Genomic DNA, 16,402 nt, shown 5'->3' with positions numbered 1-16,402 from the left:
CAAAATATACATGAATGAAAAGTGACATTTTTGTTTTCCAAGTTTCTTGGGAAAATCTATTTTAAATATGCAAATGAGCTCAACACTATGCCTAATTGACTTTAAGGCCAAGAAGCCCTAGAAAAAACAGGGGCCAAATATCTAAAACATTAATGTCCATAGTAAGTTAACCTATGCATAAACACGATACATTTAAAAAGCTTCTCATCTTCTGGATTCTTAGATTTTTGCTTGTAAAATTCACGATGAATTGAGTGGGCTGTGTCTCGCTTAGTGAGCACAAATTGATTTTCCAGGCCGGTCATTATTACACTATCTTCAAAGTGTTCCTTTATTTTAATTTTCATCCACTTTGCAGAATATGGTTCACAACCTGTGTTTTACAAGTACTCTGTCATCTTTACCATAAGGTCTTGAATAGTAATTTGTTCATCATCGTATTCTTCTAAAATGTTTGCCACTTTGAGGAATGCTGTTGTTCTCTCATAATCTTCAGGTCTTCCGACTTTGAATCTTTTGGGTTTGTTGCCAGGGTTCACAGAAAATTGACTCTGAATATTCTTCATATTTCAAAAATTAGTGTTGCATATGTTGTGGTACATTGCATCGTCTGAATGAAGGTCATGGACAGATGATATTCTCCCCAAAACTGTATCAGACCATTCATCGTTCCTTAAGTGGCAAACCTGTACAACCATTTGCTGGAAGTCTCCTGTTCTTACTGGGTAGATATCAATTTTCTCTCTCTTCTTATTTTTCTTATCTATTTCAGTTGGTTGTCCACAGAACAAGCAATGCTCTTGAAAATTAAAGTTTTGTTCAGAGCGGAGATTATGTTTGATTTGTGGTTGTTGCAAAGATTTTATTACATTATCACGTACAATATTTTCTGCTTTACAATAGCTGCAGCGGCTTCGATGTGTACTCGGTCTCCAGGAATTGTCACTAAGCTACTTCCACGTTGAGCACTGGCACGGTTCACACCATTGCGGCCTTTCGCTCGTAGAACAACCGATGTGTTTTCATCACTGAATGACTCTGAAAATACATATTTTACACTTCTCCGTTTCTCCCTGAAAAAGGTATCAAAGTGTTGTCTAGCAATGAAATTAGGCCCAATAGAATTTGAAGTCTGATGTGTGGCCTGCCTGGTCTGAAATACTTGCTAACTACAAAAAGAGAAGCAGTTTTGGTGTCTGGCAAAATTACTTTAAAGAGCTGGAATGTCTGGAAAGTGTGTCTATCTGTTTTTCATCTCTTCTGTGTGAGAGTGAATCATTTAGTTGGTAAGAATGACTTCTGCCTGTAATCTCAGAATTTTACCAACAATCCCAATCTTTTATAAATCTACCAGGCCAAAATGTTATCTCACCACATTACTAATGACTAAGATGGCTATTCTGACTTCTTCTGATGTTATCTGTGGGGGGATGTCATTAGGTAAGGCTTGTTTGCAAATAAAAAAATTAATTTATAAAGATGGAGGCAAGATTGGGCAATCAATTCCTAAGGTCAATTTAAGTCTTTTATGGCAAGTGACTTCAAATTGATCGTGTTTATGCATAGGTTAACTTACTATATGGACATTAATGTGTTAGATATTTGGCCCCTGTTTTTTCTACTTATACCTAGGGCTTCATTTGCATATTTAAAATAGATTTTCCCAAGAAACTTGGAAAACAAAAATGTTACTTTTCATTCATGTATACTTTCACTGTGTGAGGTTTGATTGTGATAGGAGTAAAGGAAAAAATAAGCCCATTAGGGAGTATTTTGGGCATATTACATTAGTATATTGCTCATTTGCATATTCAAGTTCATTTTCAAAAAAACTTCTAATACAAAATGTTTTACTTTTCATGTCGACTTTCATTGTGTAAAGTTTTGTTGTGGTAGGAGTAAAGGAAAAAATATGCCCATTTGGGTGTATTTTGGGTATATTCGATTAGTGTATAGCTCATTTGCATAGTAAAATTCATTTACAAAGAAACTTGTAAAACAAAAAATTTTACTTTTCTTGTGTACTTTCATTGTGTAAAGTTTCATTTTGATAGGAGTAAAGGAAAAAATAGCCCCATTGGGGTCCATTGTTGTCTGGCCTTACTGGCACACATCTCCGATTGATGAGATTTCCTCAACTAGGATTTCTTAGGACTTTTAGTTTGCTGTTCTGGACACCTCATAGAAATGATCTAAGCTGAAAAAAATTATTTTACAATTAGTTCTATTTTTGGCTCCAAAATGAGTTAATTTGCCTGGACTATAATGCATCAAGCTCAAATTACTAATTTCAACACAATTTGAATAAACTGCATATTCAAATGATTAATGTAAAAAATTTCATGTGCAAAAATTATAAGGCAGAAGGCCTTAATTTTTATATAAATAAAAATTATAAAAGGCAAAATAAACAAGGCAGATTATTGTTGAACTCAAAGTGAAATAAAAAAAGGGGTTTAAGTTTATGATTTATATTAAATCTAAAAAAAAGAGCTGAGTTTCAAATGAGGTTAGTATCTCAAAGAAGCAGCTCTCAGATTCTTTTGTTTTTCATTACATCAATACCAACACACCCACACAGTTCTAGCTGCATCATTTATCAAATTGGCTTTATAATATGCATTAACAAAAAACAGGAATAGTGTGAGTATTTGCTTTATTTTATTTATTTTTATACACCAAACCTGAAAAATGGCACCATCTGGTTTAAAAAATAAAAAAAAATTTGAAGCTTTGCCAACAGAATGAAAGCCTATTTAACAAAGATTGCATCATTTTAGTTAAATGGCAACAGGATTAAAAATAGTTTATTGGGTTTTAATGGTGACCTTTTTGTCCAAAAGGGGCTGAGAGAAAATTTGTGTATCTAGCGCAAAAAGGAAATGGTGGTTAAATATTAAAATTCCAATAAATACACACCTGTGGCAAATTTTGTGCTGTTAGCATTACCACAGGCACAATAATAAAAAAAAACTTTAAAGTTTTAAAGGTTGCTCATTGATTTGAAGTTAAAATTAGCCATTTTACTATGAAAACTGAAGACTGTAGGGCAAATGGAGATGTGTACATGTAGGCTAAATTATTTTTCTGTAACTTGCTCAGGTAATGGTGACAAGCATACATGTACAGGTAATCAAAAAGTGCCACATCCTGTAGAGTTTAGTACCAAAACACCAATCCTGAAGACCTCTATCAGCTGGCTCTGGAGTTTTTATTAGGGCTAGAGCTAAACTCTGCTGGAAGGGGATTCTGCAGGAACTGGATTGGACACCCCACTTACTCAAACTAATACTTGTTTCAAGTGAACAATGCTAAATTAACACCATCTCTCCTGTTGTGGCGTACAGCATTCAACAAATCAAGTGAACACAAGGATGAAACAACTTAATTGTAAGCAGAACAAATTTGTGTAAGAAGAAACTACATTATCCTAATCAACAGAGACGACAACAGAGATAATAAAATATAACCAAGTGTACATATAAACTAAACTGGCAATGTTTAGACACTCTAAAGAAACGCCAATACCCATTTTCACTTAAACAATTTTATTATTAGTTAGTGTTTCCAGCTCTCTGCATTCCTTTGACTACTGTGGATGGATCCTAAAAAAAAAAAAAAAAATCTTATTGCACACCCAACTTCAACAGTTATGCTGTACAACTTTGTTTAATGTACACAGAACATATTTAATTACCTTCTGGGTGATGCGGGAGAGCAAAGCATCCTGGTTAGTTTGAACAGCAGGAACCCAATACGTGTTCCTAAAAAAAGGAACCACAGATTCTCCACTTTGACGGTTATACTGCAGAGGGTTCATTACTGGAAGGTTACTACTGCTGATTTGCTCTGGTTGAGGTGATGTGGCTGAAGGCTCAAATGGATTTTTACTGGATGACTGAGGTAGTGTTGCTGACGGTTCAAATGGATTTTTACTGGATGACTGAGGTAGTGTGGCTGAGGGCTCAAATGGATTATACTTATTGGAAGGCTGAGGTAATGACAACTGGCTGAAAGAGTCTTTTGTCGGAGAGTCAGATATTGGGGGCCTAGCATTTGAATAAGTAGCTTGATACCAGTGATTCATATACAGATTTTTGCCATGAGCTGGGGGCATTGTAGGTTTCAAAGAAATGGCATATTGGACCATTTTCTCAAAAAAGGGAACTTTATTTGGAGCAACTAACAGTGCCTGCGTGAGAGGTCCCTGTGGGGGAACATACCGTTCCATCTCAGCCTGGTAAATTGCAGGTTTTAGGCTTTGGTTTGAATAGACAAGAGGTTCAGCAACTGGTCCTTTTTGTAAGGGTCTAGAGGGCCCCAAAGGGCCTATAACAGGAGCAACATTTGCAGGTTTCATTGAAGACCATGTGGAGACATTAGTTGAATCTAGTTTTCTAAAACCCTTGATGATGGGATTATTTGCTAAATACTGGATTGCTGTATTATCTGAAGCTGGTGGTACAATAGAACCACCTGAAGATAGCGGGCCATAACTATAACCCATGCCCTGAACAAACTGGGTTGAACCTGCAGATATAACTGGAGATGATGGAATTTGGCCTGAAATTTTAATCCGACTAGAAGGGTCTAAATTAAACACTGGAGGATGACCAAAGTAGTGATGGTTGTGGTGGTGGTAGGATATTAAAGGTGGGCAAGGGCAGGAAATTTGACCATGAAGAGAAAGTGCATGGGACAAACAAATTGGAGTCAGGCAAGTATTTATGGGGGCATGTATATTAAAGTCAGGAAATTTGGGGGTTGAAGGGGTAGGATAAGGGATTTGGGAAATATCAGACTTTGGTTTTATAGGATGACCCTTATCAACTGATTGGTATGTGGTTGAACCGGACGCAACAGCCCCAGAGGTGGAAACAATATTACCTGGGGGGACTTTTGTAGGAACAGGCAACATTACAGGCAAGCGTGGTGGGAAGGGATTGTACCATGGATGGAAGAGCTGTGGTCCTGCCTCTCTTGTAGGGGAAGGCATAGGTGGGGCTTCCTTTGGTTTTGGTGGGGCATCCTTTGGTTTTGGTGGGGGATCGTTTGGTTTCGGTGGGGCATCCTTGGGTTTCGGTGGGGCATCCTTGGGTTTCGGCGGGGCATCCTTGGGTTTCGGCGGGGCATCCTTGGGTTTCGGCGGGGCATCCTTGGGTTTCGTCGGGGCATCCTTGGGTTTCGGTGGGGCATCCTCTGGTTTTGGGGGTCCTGGTTTGTTTTGGTAATAAGGCCAGTAGGGGTTTTGTGGAAAGACGTTTGAGGGAGCAACAAATTCAGGTTTTCTATCATTTAAAGGATGCACCAAATTTCTGGGAGGAAACATGGGTGCCCATTGCACAGGAGGGACAACAGGCATTGTTGATGTCAACTTATCCTGAGGAATGCTTGTGGGTTTTAGGAGGGGACTGAGAGGGGTTTTAGGAGCCTTGGTAGGAGGCAACAAAAGTTGTTTTCTTGGATATTGGAAAGCTGGACTTTGACTGGGGACAGGGGTGAGATCCATGCTGGGCTTAGGATTCCATGGGTACCAAGTTGGAGGGCGTTTTATGTAAACGGGTGTTTGTGGCTGCTGGGTAATAGCAGTTGGGGGAGCCGCAATTGTGGGACCTTGAGGAAGAACCTTTGGTGGCACGTTTGGAGGAAAAGGTAGAAAAGGGTAACTAGGAGGAACAGGTTTAAAATTTGGCTGGCCAGGGATGTAATAAGGAAGGGGAGGAGTGGGCAACTTCTGAACTGTTGAACGTGTGGTGATTGGCTGAGTGGTTTTAGTAGTAGTTGTAGTAGTAACGGTGGTGGAGGGGAGTTTTGGTGAAATAGGAGCATTAAGCATAGAAGTTTGTATATAATTTGCTGGTGCACGATCAGGCAAACTTATAGGAAGATTAACTGTCAATGCTGGGCAGGACAGATTAAACTCCTCCTCCATTGCCATGCTGAGAGTGAACATCCCATCCTGTAATAGGCAGAAGATTACTATTCAAAAGAAGAAGCTGTTTGAAATTAGTCAAATGTGGTGTATATTGCATACCTTTGGCTCAGTGCATGGCATGTACGGGGCATGGATGACTACACCTTCTGCATGGGACACCAAGCTGTATCCACATCTAGCCGATCCTTTCAGTAGAGGCTGCCACTCATTTATTACTGTGTTTAAACAGAATTAAGGGGTATTATGGTGTTGTCATGTTTTTCTTTTTAGTGTTACATAGCTGTTTGTGCATGTATACAAGCTGCAAAGTTACAAAGAATATAATGCCATCCAAATGCATACACAAATAAAGGCATGGCTTCAGTTATCATAGTGTTGTCATCCTCAATGATTCTGTGTTTCTCTATGCAATAGCACTTTGTGTGCAACGCATTACGGAGAACAGTTTCCTGAACCAAGTTTCATGTGCAGTAGAGATTGAATTGTTCTCGAGTCAGCACTGATCCACAAGTTACTAAACGTACTCAACTTTCTGACAGGAGTGACAGTCCCTCTGACTAGAAATAATGTCCTGAAGTATGCGTTACTCTAGTAACTCCAGCAGTTCACTAAACTGAGACATGTGCCGAGAGAACTGATGAGAATTCACAAGCAGCTAATACGGAGCATGCGCATGTAGCCTACTAACGAACGTACTGCTGTTCTCGAGTTAATGGTTCTCGAATCCGAACCAATGAGCTGAGATACGGAGCATGCGTGATCTGAATCGAGCGGTTTCTCTCGGACAACTGATGCTGTGCTGATAATGAGCACAGGTGAACCGAGGACTTGTGTATGTTAATGTCTATATTGTGCAATGTTTATTTAATCAGTGTAAAACATCCACATTAGTGAAACGTTTTCTGATTCGGTTCATTGAAACGAACTGTCCTAAAGAACCGGGTCGCAGAAAAGAACCAAACTTCCCATCACTAATGTGCAGGTGAACTGTGGCTTGTATATAATAGCCTACTGCAAATATATACAAGTAGGCCATCATCCACTATGTCAACCTGATTTGGTAAAACTGATAACATTAACTGAACTGCCTTTATAATTGCTTTGGAAGCTGAAGCCGAATTATGGTAAGGCATTACACATAAGAAACACTTGGTGTTTGGACAATCACAACGCACTGGGTCAGGCGTACAATTAGCACAGTGCTTTTCAGGCTTTGTAGAAATCACCAAATTTGAGAAACTGACCATAGAGCAACTACAACAGTAGGTAAACGTCCTTCAAACATTAAAGCGTCAACATTCTTTTTCACCCAATACAGAAAAATAATTCTTTGAAAATATTGCATGACCCCTTTAACCAAATGCAGGCCTGTAAACTCACATCAACCTATGCAAACAAACATAGACCTGTTGGTTACCTTTGACCATTAGGTTCTCAGAGGCCCCTCTATACAGCCTCACAATCATGCCATTCGTGTAGCAAGAGACAGTTGGAGCCCTCTGTACCAAAGTTGGTGAGGAACAAGACATTTTCACAGGCAATCCCCACCAAAGTAAGGGCAGAACAAACGTGTTTTTCTGAATAGAAAAGAAACCGTAGTAAGGTCAGAAGGAATATTATATAATAGAATTCGAATTTACATTTAAATAAAAGCAAACCTCTTGTGATACATAACATCCATCATATGGAATAATGAAAGCAAAGTCTCTCCATGTTCTCAGAAATCTATGGCCACATTCTGAAGGCAGCTGTGACAATGGAAGTGGTTGAAGGCTTCCTACAAAAGCATAAAAACATTGAGAAGCAAAAACAAAACAAAAAGAGAGAAAAAGTTTGAAGTCTTAAAAAAGGGGAAAGCAAACCTCTATCAATAAGAAAGCTGGACCCAAAAGGAGCCTCTCGTCCATGAACTGTTAGTTTCATCATATCTCCAACACAATCTACTTTGGGTTTCATATCAAGAAGCCTTTCTACTGTTGGAGTATACATGGTGTTTGGACCATAAACCTGCCCCCAAAGAGGTTGCAACTTCATCCAGCCTTTTGACAAAAGATACAAATAAGGTAGATAAGTACAACTTTAACACCATGCAGTCAAAACACTAGGCTAAATGCTTTTGCATGGAGGTGCAATTAAAGACCAGATTGGATGACTAAACTTCAATGTCAGGGACTAACATTGTTAAATATTCACAACGAATGCAGGTGCATGAATCACGGGTAAAACGTTTACCTGAATCATCTGACTGGTATGCGGTCTCATCGGGTCGACTTTGAATACCGAGATTCGAAGAAAAACGGTCACTAATATCGCCATGAGAATGTGAAGCTCGGTCTTGCCAAACGAGAAGGCGCCCAACCTGTTCTTCAGATTTTGGCTTTTCGTCTCCTCGGTCAAATGACTCCTTTGTCCGGGCACTCTTGTAAAAAGAGCCCAGGGAACCAAATTTCGTTCCATCATTAAACACTGCAAAACCGTTAACTTTAATAAAACTAAAACAAATAAACAAAAAAAAACTCAGGATCTGTTTCTCTTTAAACGCCATTCGACAAGACAATTTTGCGCGAACACACAACGCACCACACCTCACCAATGAAGTGTGTCGCACAACCGCGGCTTTTTTTTCAAGCACCGGAAATATATATAAGATCTTACAATCTACCAAACCAGACACACCTGTAGGCACCCTAGAGACAGGTAAATTAAGGAATGTGGATGTCCGAGTTTGCTAATAAGTAACCTATAAGCTTAAGTAGTTTTTTTTTTTTTTTGTCTAACCTCCTAAGACCCTGGCATATTTAGGACTTTTCAAATAGGCCTACAGCAAATGTTGGTAAGATTCACCATGACAGCTTCTCCTGGGTCTTTAAATATGACTGGCATTCATTTAGTTATACAATTTAGCACTCTTATGGTAATATTATAATATTTTGTAATTATCATTTAAATATGACATTTTCTAATTGTCATAAATCTACATCTCAGGAAACAAAATATAGATCAAATATTCCTAATAGATATTAGGAAAATGTTATTAATTAATACTCCTATCATTAAACTTTTTCATTACATGGACATTGATTTTATCCACATATTGCATAATGTAACATGGTATATCGAATTATTCCATTGCATTTTTCATAATGGTTGAGAATAAACTTGTTACATTTGGTTAAAAATCAAAGAAACTATTGATAAATGAACAAAAAAAAAAAAACATTATTTTTGCCTATATGTAATTTTCATTTTCTTACACAACTAAGTCATGGTGTCCACTATAGTGGACATAGCATAACATTTGAATCAAATCTATCTATCTATCTAAATTATAATTAGGCCTTAGTTTATTTGGGACATTTTAAGTAGCTGTAATGTGACTTAGAAAACACATTACTGGTATGCACCTTGAGACAAAAAGAAATGCCATTTAAGATGTTAGAGTAATTTGCATTTTAGTCTGAGACCAGTTTAAGTATGTCATCTGAGGTTGCGTACGTTTGTGGCTTTAGCGACCTCTTCAGGATCAACACGTCAAATACCAATTAATGTCGCTTACTATATTTTGGTTATTTTAGAGTTCACTTTAACATAGTTTACATATTGAATAGAAAATATCTGCAAGCAGTAAATCCCTTTTGTGATACCTACCAGACTACACCATCTTTGTGAGACTTCATTTTCTACATATATAAAAAAGATGCTTGAAGACACAAACGTGAACAAAATCAAATTTCTGGTTGGAATAGGTTTATTTGATCTGTCTGTAAACAAGGTGGTTAAATCATGGCATTTGTTTTTTCTTTCCTTTCACTCAAATTGAGTTGAGCTGGTCAGGTGTAAGAAGGGAGAGAATTGGACAAAATGTGATTTTTTTTTTCTTTTTTTAATCTGTACATTTTCCACAAGCCCTGGAGTTTGAATTTATGCCAATATCCAAAAGGTGCCACTGAAGAATCGACTCCTCACAAGGCAGCAGTTAAAATCCATCTCACAGTAGCAACAGATCAGATCTACATTATGGCACAGGATACACAGCTTTATTTAACAAGTTTCCACAATACAACTGACTTCGACTAGTGGTCTTTTTCCAACTAATACCACCATTTCCCAGGAAATGTTAGTGTACACAGTTTACTTCAGTATATATATTTTTTTGTCTATTTAATGAAGCATTTGTACCGTGCTATGACAGTTTGATACATCGCAATTAAGTAGTTTACAAGGCAATGACTTCCAAATGTTTTCAATCTTGAAAATAACAGATTAAAAAAGGTTTAAGAATTTTGAAGTGAAATGTTAACAATAAGACTGCCATTTCATCTATTCAAGACATTCATGAGAGAAATTCTCAGGTAGTTATCATACACTTGATTTTTATTTCAAACTGTTAAGCCAGTAATAGTGTTTAATTGAAATGAGCTTGGTGTTACATTGTGTACTTGGTGTTGAAAATTTAGTGTTATAAAGTCACCAACAGATGAAGCTAGCAGTCATCCTTCACAAGTTTGGAGCAATTCTGTTAATCCCGTCGGATGCAACAAAAAATTGGTCCTTTTGGAGAACCCAAAGTGAAATGGACAGAACCAGGAGGTACATTGGGATGGCAGCACTTTTTGTCATAAAAAAAAAAAGAAAACAAAACAAATGGACAAACATAAAAGAAAAAAAAAACATTTTACAGGAGCTGGCAAACAACAATTATAAGTGCCTGAGCTATTGTAGCGATGGAATGTCCATACAGAGTCCGGGATGCAAAGGCTCTTTGGGAACAATTTAACCCAAACCTTGTAAATGCTGATCTGCCACCACATTCAAAATATTCCAACATTAGACCAATGACTTACAAGACCACATCCAAATACAACAGCAAAAGCATTTGATATAAGGTTTTCAAACTAAAGAAGGTACAGGGTATAATAGTAGCTGGGGCAGTGCAGTTCACAAGGGCAGGGGCAGAGGTGCTTACTAAATTAATTCAGGATCAAACCGAGAAATAAAGTAATAAGAACAAGAAAATAGTGTTTTGTGACTGGTTAACTTCATTCTCAAAGATGAGACAAGGTGGTGTGTGGTTGGTTATTGGAAAACGATGATATTGACCTAAAAGATATGCATGCACTTTCTTCATCCTGGACATGCTGTATACAAGGAAGACCATGAGAGCTCAGCAAGGACTCAAAGCACTTGAGAGGCATCAAATCTATCTTAAGCTGGTTCATTAGCAGTGCCTAAGGAAAAAAACTGGACAATGTATGACTTCATTTACTTGTGAATTTACACAAATTCTGGGCCGTCCATTTTTTTTTCTTTTCTTCATTTTACATTTATGGTATGTACAGTAGTGTTTGTGACTGAACCTTCATATAACCAACATGCTTGATTTACTGTGGCACAAAAAAGATGTCAGATTTTGGAAAACTAAAGAACATGGAGCATTAAACAAAAGGAAAACTTCATAAAAAATGGACAGATTTGGAGAAAGACACAGACGCATCTAACTGTTTCTGGTAGTGTTGTCAAATTGACAAAAGGGGGCAAGGATCAGGGCAAGGGTGGGTGGGTAGTGTGGTGAGGTGTATTAAAGTGAGCTGCTGTGTGGATGGATGGGAAGGGGCTGCTTTAGTATCCAACTTTCCTCAGGTACTCAGCCATGCTAAATGCTTTCTTGTTGAGCGATCCTCCGTGGGTACCTTCCTTTCCCATGACTATAACCAACACTGGAGTACATAAGGAAAGAAAAAAAGACGACAAATGAACAAAACTGAAAAAAAAAAAAAAAGTCTTTCCCCCCGATGACACGGGGACATTATAGGATATTATCACCAATCTTCCCTTGATTGCTATTAAATTTTTTCAAGACATTAACTTCTTGAAGGAGAAAGCTTAACAGCAAACTTCTTTCTTCTTTCTGTCCCTCAAGTGAAACTAAACAAGCTTAATTACATTAGAACCCTGAATCCCTCAAGTATTTTGCCATTGAGTATGCCTTCTTATTCAATCCGCCTCCATGGACCCCTTCTTTGCCCATTACAAGAACCAAGACTGAAAGAGAAGAAATAGAAAAGGGGAAAGTTGAGAAGTGCAGTGGTTAGGGAAAAAAGGGAACAATTATGAAAGAGGAGAAAGAGAATCACAATTACAATAAGAAGTGTTTGCATGCACATGCGTTTCACCATTAAGAGGAACCAAGTACAGGAAAGTGATTCTAATTATTTGACAAGGTCTGAAGCTTGTTGCTTGAGATGTGTAGTGATTTATTTTAGCGTACAGGAAAGAGGAAATAGGAAGAGGAATTTGACGCTGCTACATTCCAAAGGACCTTCAACCCACCCCACACACCCTAAATCCCCTTCAAATAGAGTTACCTTGCCAAGATATCTCTCAGAGACTTTTATGTAATCCCATCTAAGCATTTATACTTTTTGTCTATTGAACATGCCAAACGCACTGGACTTAAAGGGATAGTTGAGCCCGAAAAATGAAAATTCTATCTTTTACCCACCCTTAAGGTGTTCCAGACCTGTATAAAATTAATTCTTCTGCTGAACACAAGACATTTTGAAGACTATAGGCTACCAAACTGTATTTTTCCCCATTCTAATGGGGCCCATCAACTGTTTGGTTAACCATTTTCTTCAAAGTAACTATTGTGTTTGGCAGAAAAAAAATTCATACAGGTTTGGAACAATTTGGGGTGAACTATCCCTTTGTTACTAGCAACCTAAATATGGTTATGAATGACAGATGTTTAAAACCTAAAAGGACATTACATCTAGGATTGTGCAAATAATCAGTGTCTATATGACTGAACTTGAACCCTGGTGATTTATCTAACGCACTATGGCAGAGATAACAGGGTGTGGCGGGGTGTTCACCACATAACCGGCTGATAGATAGCCCAGTCCCTGAGTTCATTAAACAGTTGAAAAGGTAAAAGGAAAATACGCACACGCGGTTTAAGAAAACTGTTAGAGCAAGAAAAGCTTGTACATGCACAGTGCTGAAATCCAGCTCTTGGGTGTTTTGTTTATAGAAAAGGAGAGGTGGGGGACAGAAGATTGCACTGGCATGAAACTATACCTTCCATGTCTGTTTGTCTTATACTCAAAAAGAGGACCACAAAGGCAGACTGTATGAGTGGGCACATCTTAGCAGTAAGGGTAATTTGTCTCAAAACTTTAATTAAAAGTTTATTGAAAATTGTAAGAAATTAAATACAGAAAGTTTCCTAGGACTAATCTATCAAGTTGTTCATCAATAAAAGTGCCTGTCAGGGTGATCCTAAAATATCTGTGGGCTACATTAAATATTTGACATGTATAATTTACCTTTGCCAGCTCTGCCTATGGAAACGTTGTATGTCGGCTCTCCATTATGACTCTTTGTCCTGATGTCCATTGTCCAGTCCCCTTCCAGTGGAAGACTGTCTCTGATCACAGAGCACTTCTTTTTCCCTAAAGTCAGCCCACTGGTGAAGAAGCCCTCTCGGTCTTTGCCAACAATGACATCGATTTCATCAGGCTGAAAAATAATGACAAAAGTGACATTAAAAATATATATAATCCTCTTCAATTAAGCTTTAACATCATTTAAGTCACTGTCTCTGCAGTACATAAAATAGCCACCACAATTTAAGGGAACCTAATTTGATCTCCAGTATAGCATGAGTGCAGCCAGTCTGACACACTCTACCTTATATGAATTCAGTTTAGGGTAAACCCCTTTTTTAGCCATGACAATAGCCAACTCAAAAACGCTTTAATACTAACAGTGAGATGCGGGGGAAAGTGAGCATTCACAGGCGACAGGACGCCATCTTTGTGTTCCTGTAGGGAAAAACTTGAAGCAGAGGCGCCACTGTCTGAACTTCCTCCTCTCATGGCCTAAGACTGCAGCTTATCTCAAGGCTGATCAGACCGGGTCCTATCCCTGAAAGAATCCCGGACTTATTAACGATCTAGCAAGGTTATCTGTGCACATAAATGACTTAAATTTTTTTTAGAAAACTTCAGTGCACAACGCGTAGCGATGGGAGAAATCGATAATGCTGAATAATGCAAAAGGAAATGTGTGATTTAATCAGAGCCAGACCCGTTTACTCCCCATTAAACTCTTCGAAATCAAAAGGAAACTTACTAGATGGGTTCGGCTATGCAGCGGTTGCACTTTAACCAGGTTCTTCAGATAAGCATAATGTGGTTCATTGTGATATGAGTAATGAAGTCTAGAGGCCGTGGCCACAGCCCTATGCTCTCATCTGGGCCTCAACCCATTCAGTTGAAACACCTTAATACCCTCCCGCTATTTCGCTTTAACGAGGAAAAATGAGGTATAATTGTAACGCTGCCATTTTGCTAACGCTAAACGCGATAATAACAGCTCGTTTTATTGCAAAATATGTTTGAAATGGTTAGCTCGCGCTAGGCACGAGACCGGCTCCCCGTGCACGCGTGCTAAAGCTGACTAGCTTGCTAACACCCGAATCCGTCCGCTCGCACTAATAAACAAACTACACTCAGAATTAAATGAAAAAGAAGTGTTAACCGCACAACGGGTGCTAATCTAGCAAAACCTTACCGTTATACCGCTAAAAGTACCCCCCTCTGACGATGCCCAGACATATTTGGCGTCCGTGTAGCCAACAATGGCGGCATCCTGGCAGCTGCCATCGGCCATCAGGTTATCCACGTAGCTTTGCCAAGACATTTTTCCGTAATTTGAAATGATATATAGGACGTACTGCACCCACTGGTGTGGATTTAACGCTGCAAGTGCTAAAAGTCTAGCGAGGGTTGTGCGGATGGAGGGTTTTGGCGTCTCCTGTGCTGTCCGGCTCGTTGGCTTGTATGAAATCTCAGCTCGGGCAGGAAAGAAAGCCGACGAACTGAGACAGCGCCTGGGTGTAGTCCCGTGCTATATCCCTCCGCTCAGACGACTCACCACCGCCACTGCGACGCTGCACGAAAATAGACCCCCTCTACTGTCGGGGCATCAGCTCTCGGTTTTATCAAGATCAAGTGTTTATTTTTTCCTCTTTATGGCTCACGATTTAGTAACATTTTTGTTAGCCTATCTTCTCTTCCCACATGAAGTGTTCTGAAATATCAGGCACGACTTAACTAAATTAAAGAGATAGTTCACCCAAAAATAAAACTTTTTTTCATCCTTTACACACCATCATGTTGTTCCAAACATGTTTGACTTTCATTCCTGTGTGGAATACAAATTAAATATTTTTTGACTAATGTTGGTAACAGATCAGGTTTTATTTGCCAATACCAATGCCTTGCCTGGATTCTTCTGAAACTATAAAACCATTAAGCATGTCTGTTACTTGAAACAACATAAAGGTTAACTAAAATAAAATATTAAAAATACCATTAAACTTACTTTTTCATAATAGTAGGCTAGGCTCAATCTCAATGATACAAAAATATCACTGTAAGGGGAAAAACACTAGGCTAGAAAAACAGTGCATACCACCGAATTTCAACTGAAGAAAGACACACATAATTTTTGATTGAATTATCACTTCATTTAAAATAATTGTCACTTTGAAAAAGGGTTTTGTTTTATTAACCCCACCCCCAAGTAAACATTGATTCACTTACACATTTGCATATTTGTTTTTACATGGGGAATGTTAAATTATGTCTACAGATAGGCTTTTTATTAACAGGATAGAAAAAGTCTGTAAATCTGTTTATTTTGTACATTATTAATTTAGTTATTAAATGTACTTTTTTGTTAATTAGCTACATTAAAATTATTTAAAGTAGCATTTAATTTTAAATATGCAGACAATGCAATAAACAATGACTTAACATGGAATAACGATTCAAAGAACAGATTTAATATATATATATATATATATATATATATATATATATATATATATATATATATATATATATATATATATATATATATATATATATGTGTGTGTGTGTGTGTGTGAAATAATATGCTAATGTAATTTAAAATCAATGCATATGTTTAGCAACCTAAATTACATTTTAATCCCAACATAATTTGTGTCCTGTCCTTAACAGGGTGGTGATTCGGCGATGACATCCATTGTCATTAATGTCAGGCCAGATTATGTGGCAAACGATGACACAGGTCTCATAACAAAACCATGACATTTACAGGCCGGTCATTGGGGAGGCACACCCATTGCCTACAGTTCTGTTATCTCAACTGATTTATTTGACAAAGCCAAGACATATTCTTGTAATCACACGCCTCTAAACCCAATAGACAACTTAAGATAAAAAATAAAAATAAAAAAAATAAATTTGAAAGTTTGTTGCATTATTTGGATTTGTTGCTTTTAACCATAAGACTAAAAAATGGTTCCCCATTTAACTAGAGGGTAACGAAATTAACGCGATAAATGTCAGAAAAAATCCACCAGAGGGGTGTCTCCTCACTGCTGAAATAAAGCACTTCCTGCTTTTCCTCAAA

General features: G+C 38.0%; 2 protein-coding genes across 3 annotated transcripts; both read right to left on the bottom strand.

The window, feature by feature from the left end:
• Positions 1-3,531: 3,531 nt before the first annotated feature.
• On the bottom strand, positions 3,532-8,544 carry LOC137090267 (histone-lysine N-methyltransferase 2D-like). Its single transcript, XM_067454161.1, has 7 exons — positions 8,168-8,544; positions 7,798-7,974; positions 7,594-7,712; positions 7,353-7,512; positions 6,035-6,150; positions 3,698-5,959; positions 3,532-3,605 (listed from the first exon to the last, which is right to left on the bottom strand). The coding sequence occupies exons 1-7, from the start codon at positions 8,478-8,480 to the stop codon at positions 3,555-3,557; spliced, it is 3,198 nt and encodes a 1,065-aa protein (XP_067310262.1). The 5' UTR covers positions 8,481-8,544; the 3' UTR covers positions 3,532-3,554.
• A 1,121-nt stretch (positions 8,545-9,665) lies between these two features.
• Positions 9,666-14,849, bottom strand: pfn2a (profilin 2a). 2 transcript variants are annotated; one of them, XM_067454159.1, is made up of 3 exons: positions 14,513-14,849; positions 13,264-13,456; positions 9,666-11,977 (listed from the first exon to the last, which is right to left on the bottom strand). In XM_067454159.1, the coding sequence occupies exons 1-3, from the start codon at positions 14,639-14,641 to the stop codon at positions 11,880-11,882; spliced, it is 420 nt and encodes a 139-aa protein (XP_067310260.1). In that variant the 5' UTR covers positions 14,642-14,849; the 3' UTR covers positions 9,666-11,879. The 2 variants fall into 2 exon arrangements, with proteins under 2 accessions (XP_067310260.1, XP_067310259.1); XM_067454158.1 differs by having other exon boundaries at positions 9,666-11,652; positions 14,513-14,843.
• Between the last annotated feature and the right edge of the window lie 1,553 nt (positions 14,850-16,402).

Source organism: Pseudorasbora parva, chromosome 9 (assembly GCF_024679245.1).
Source record: "Pseudorasbora parva isolate DD20220531a chromosome 9, ASM2467924v1, whole genome shotgun sequence".
In the NCBI taxonomy this organism is placed as follows: domain Eukaryota; kingdom Metazoa; phylum Chordata; class Actinopteri; order Cypriniformes; family Gobionidae; genus Pseudorasbora; species Pseudorasbora parva.
Note: the sequence above shows the minus strand (reverse complement) of the source record. Positions and strands in the feature narration are given on the sequence as shown.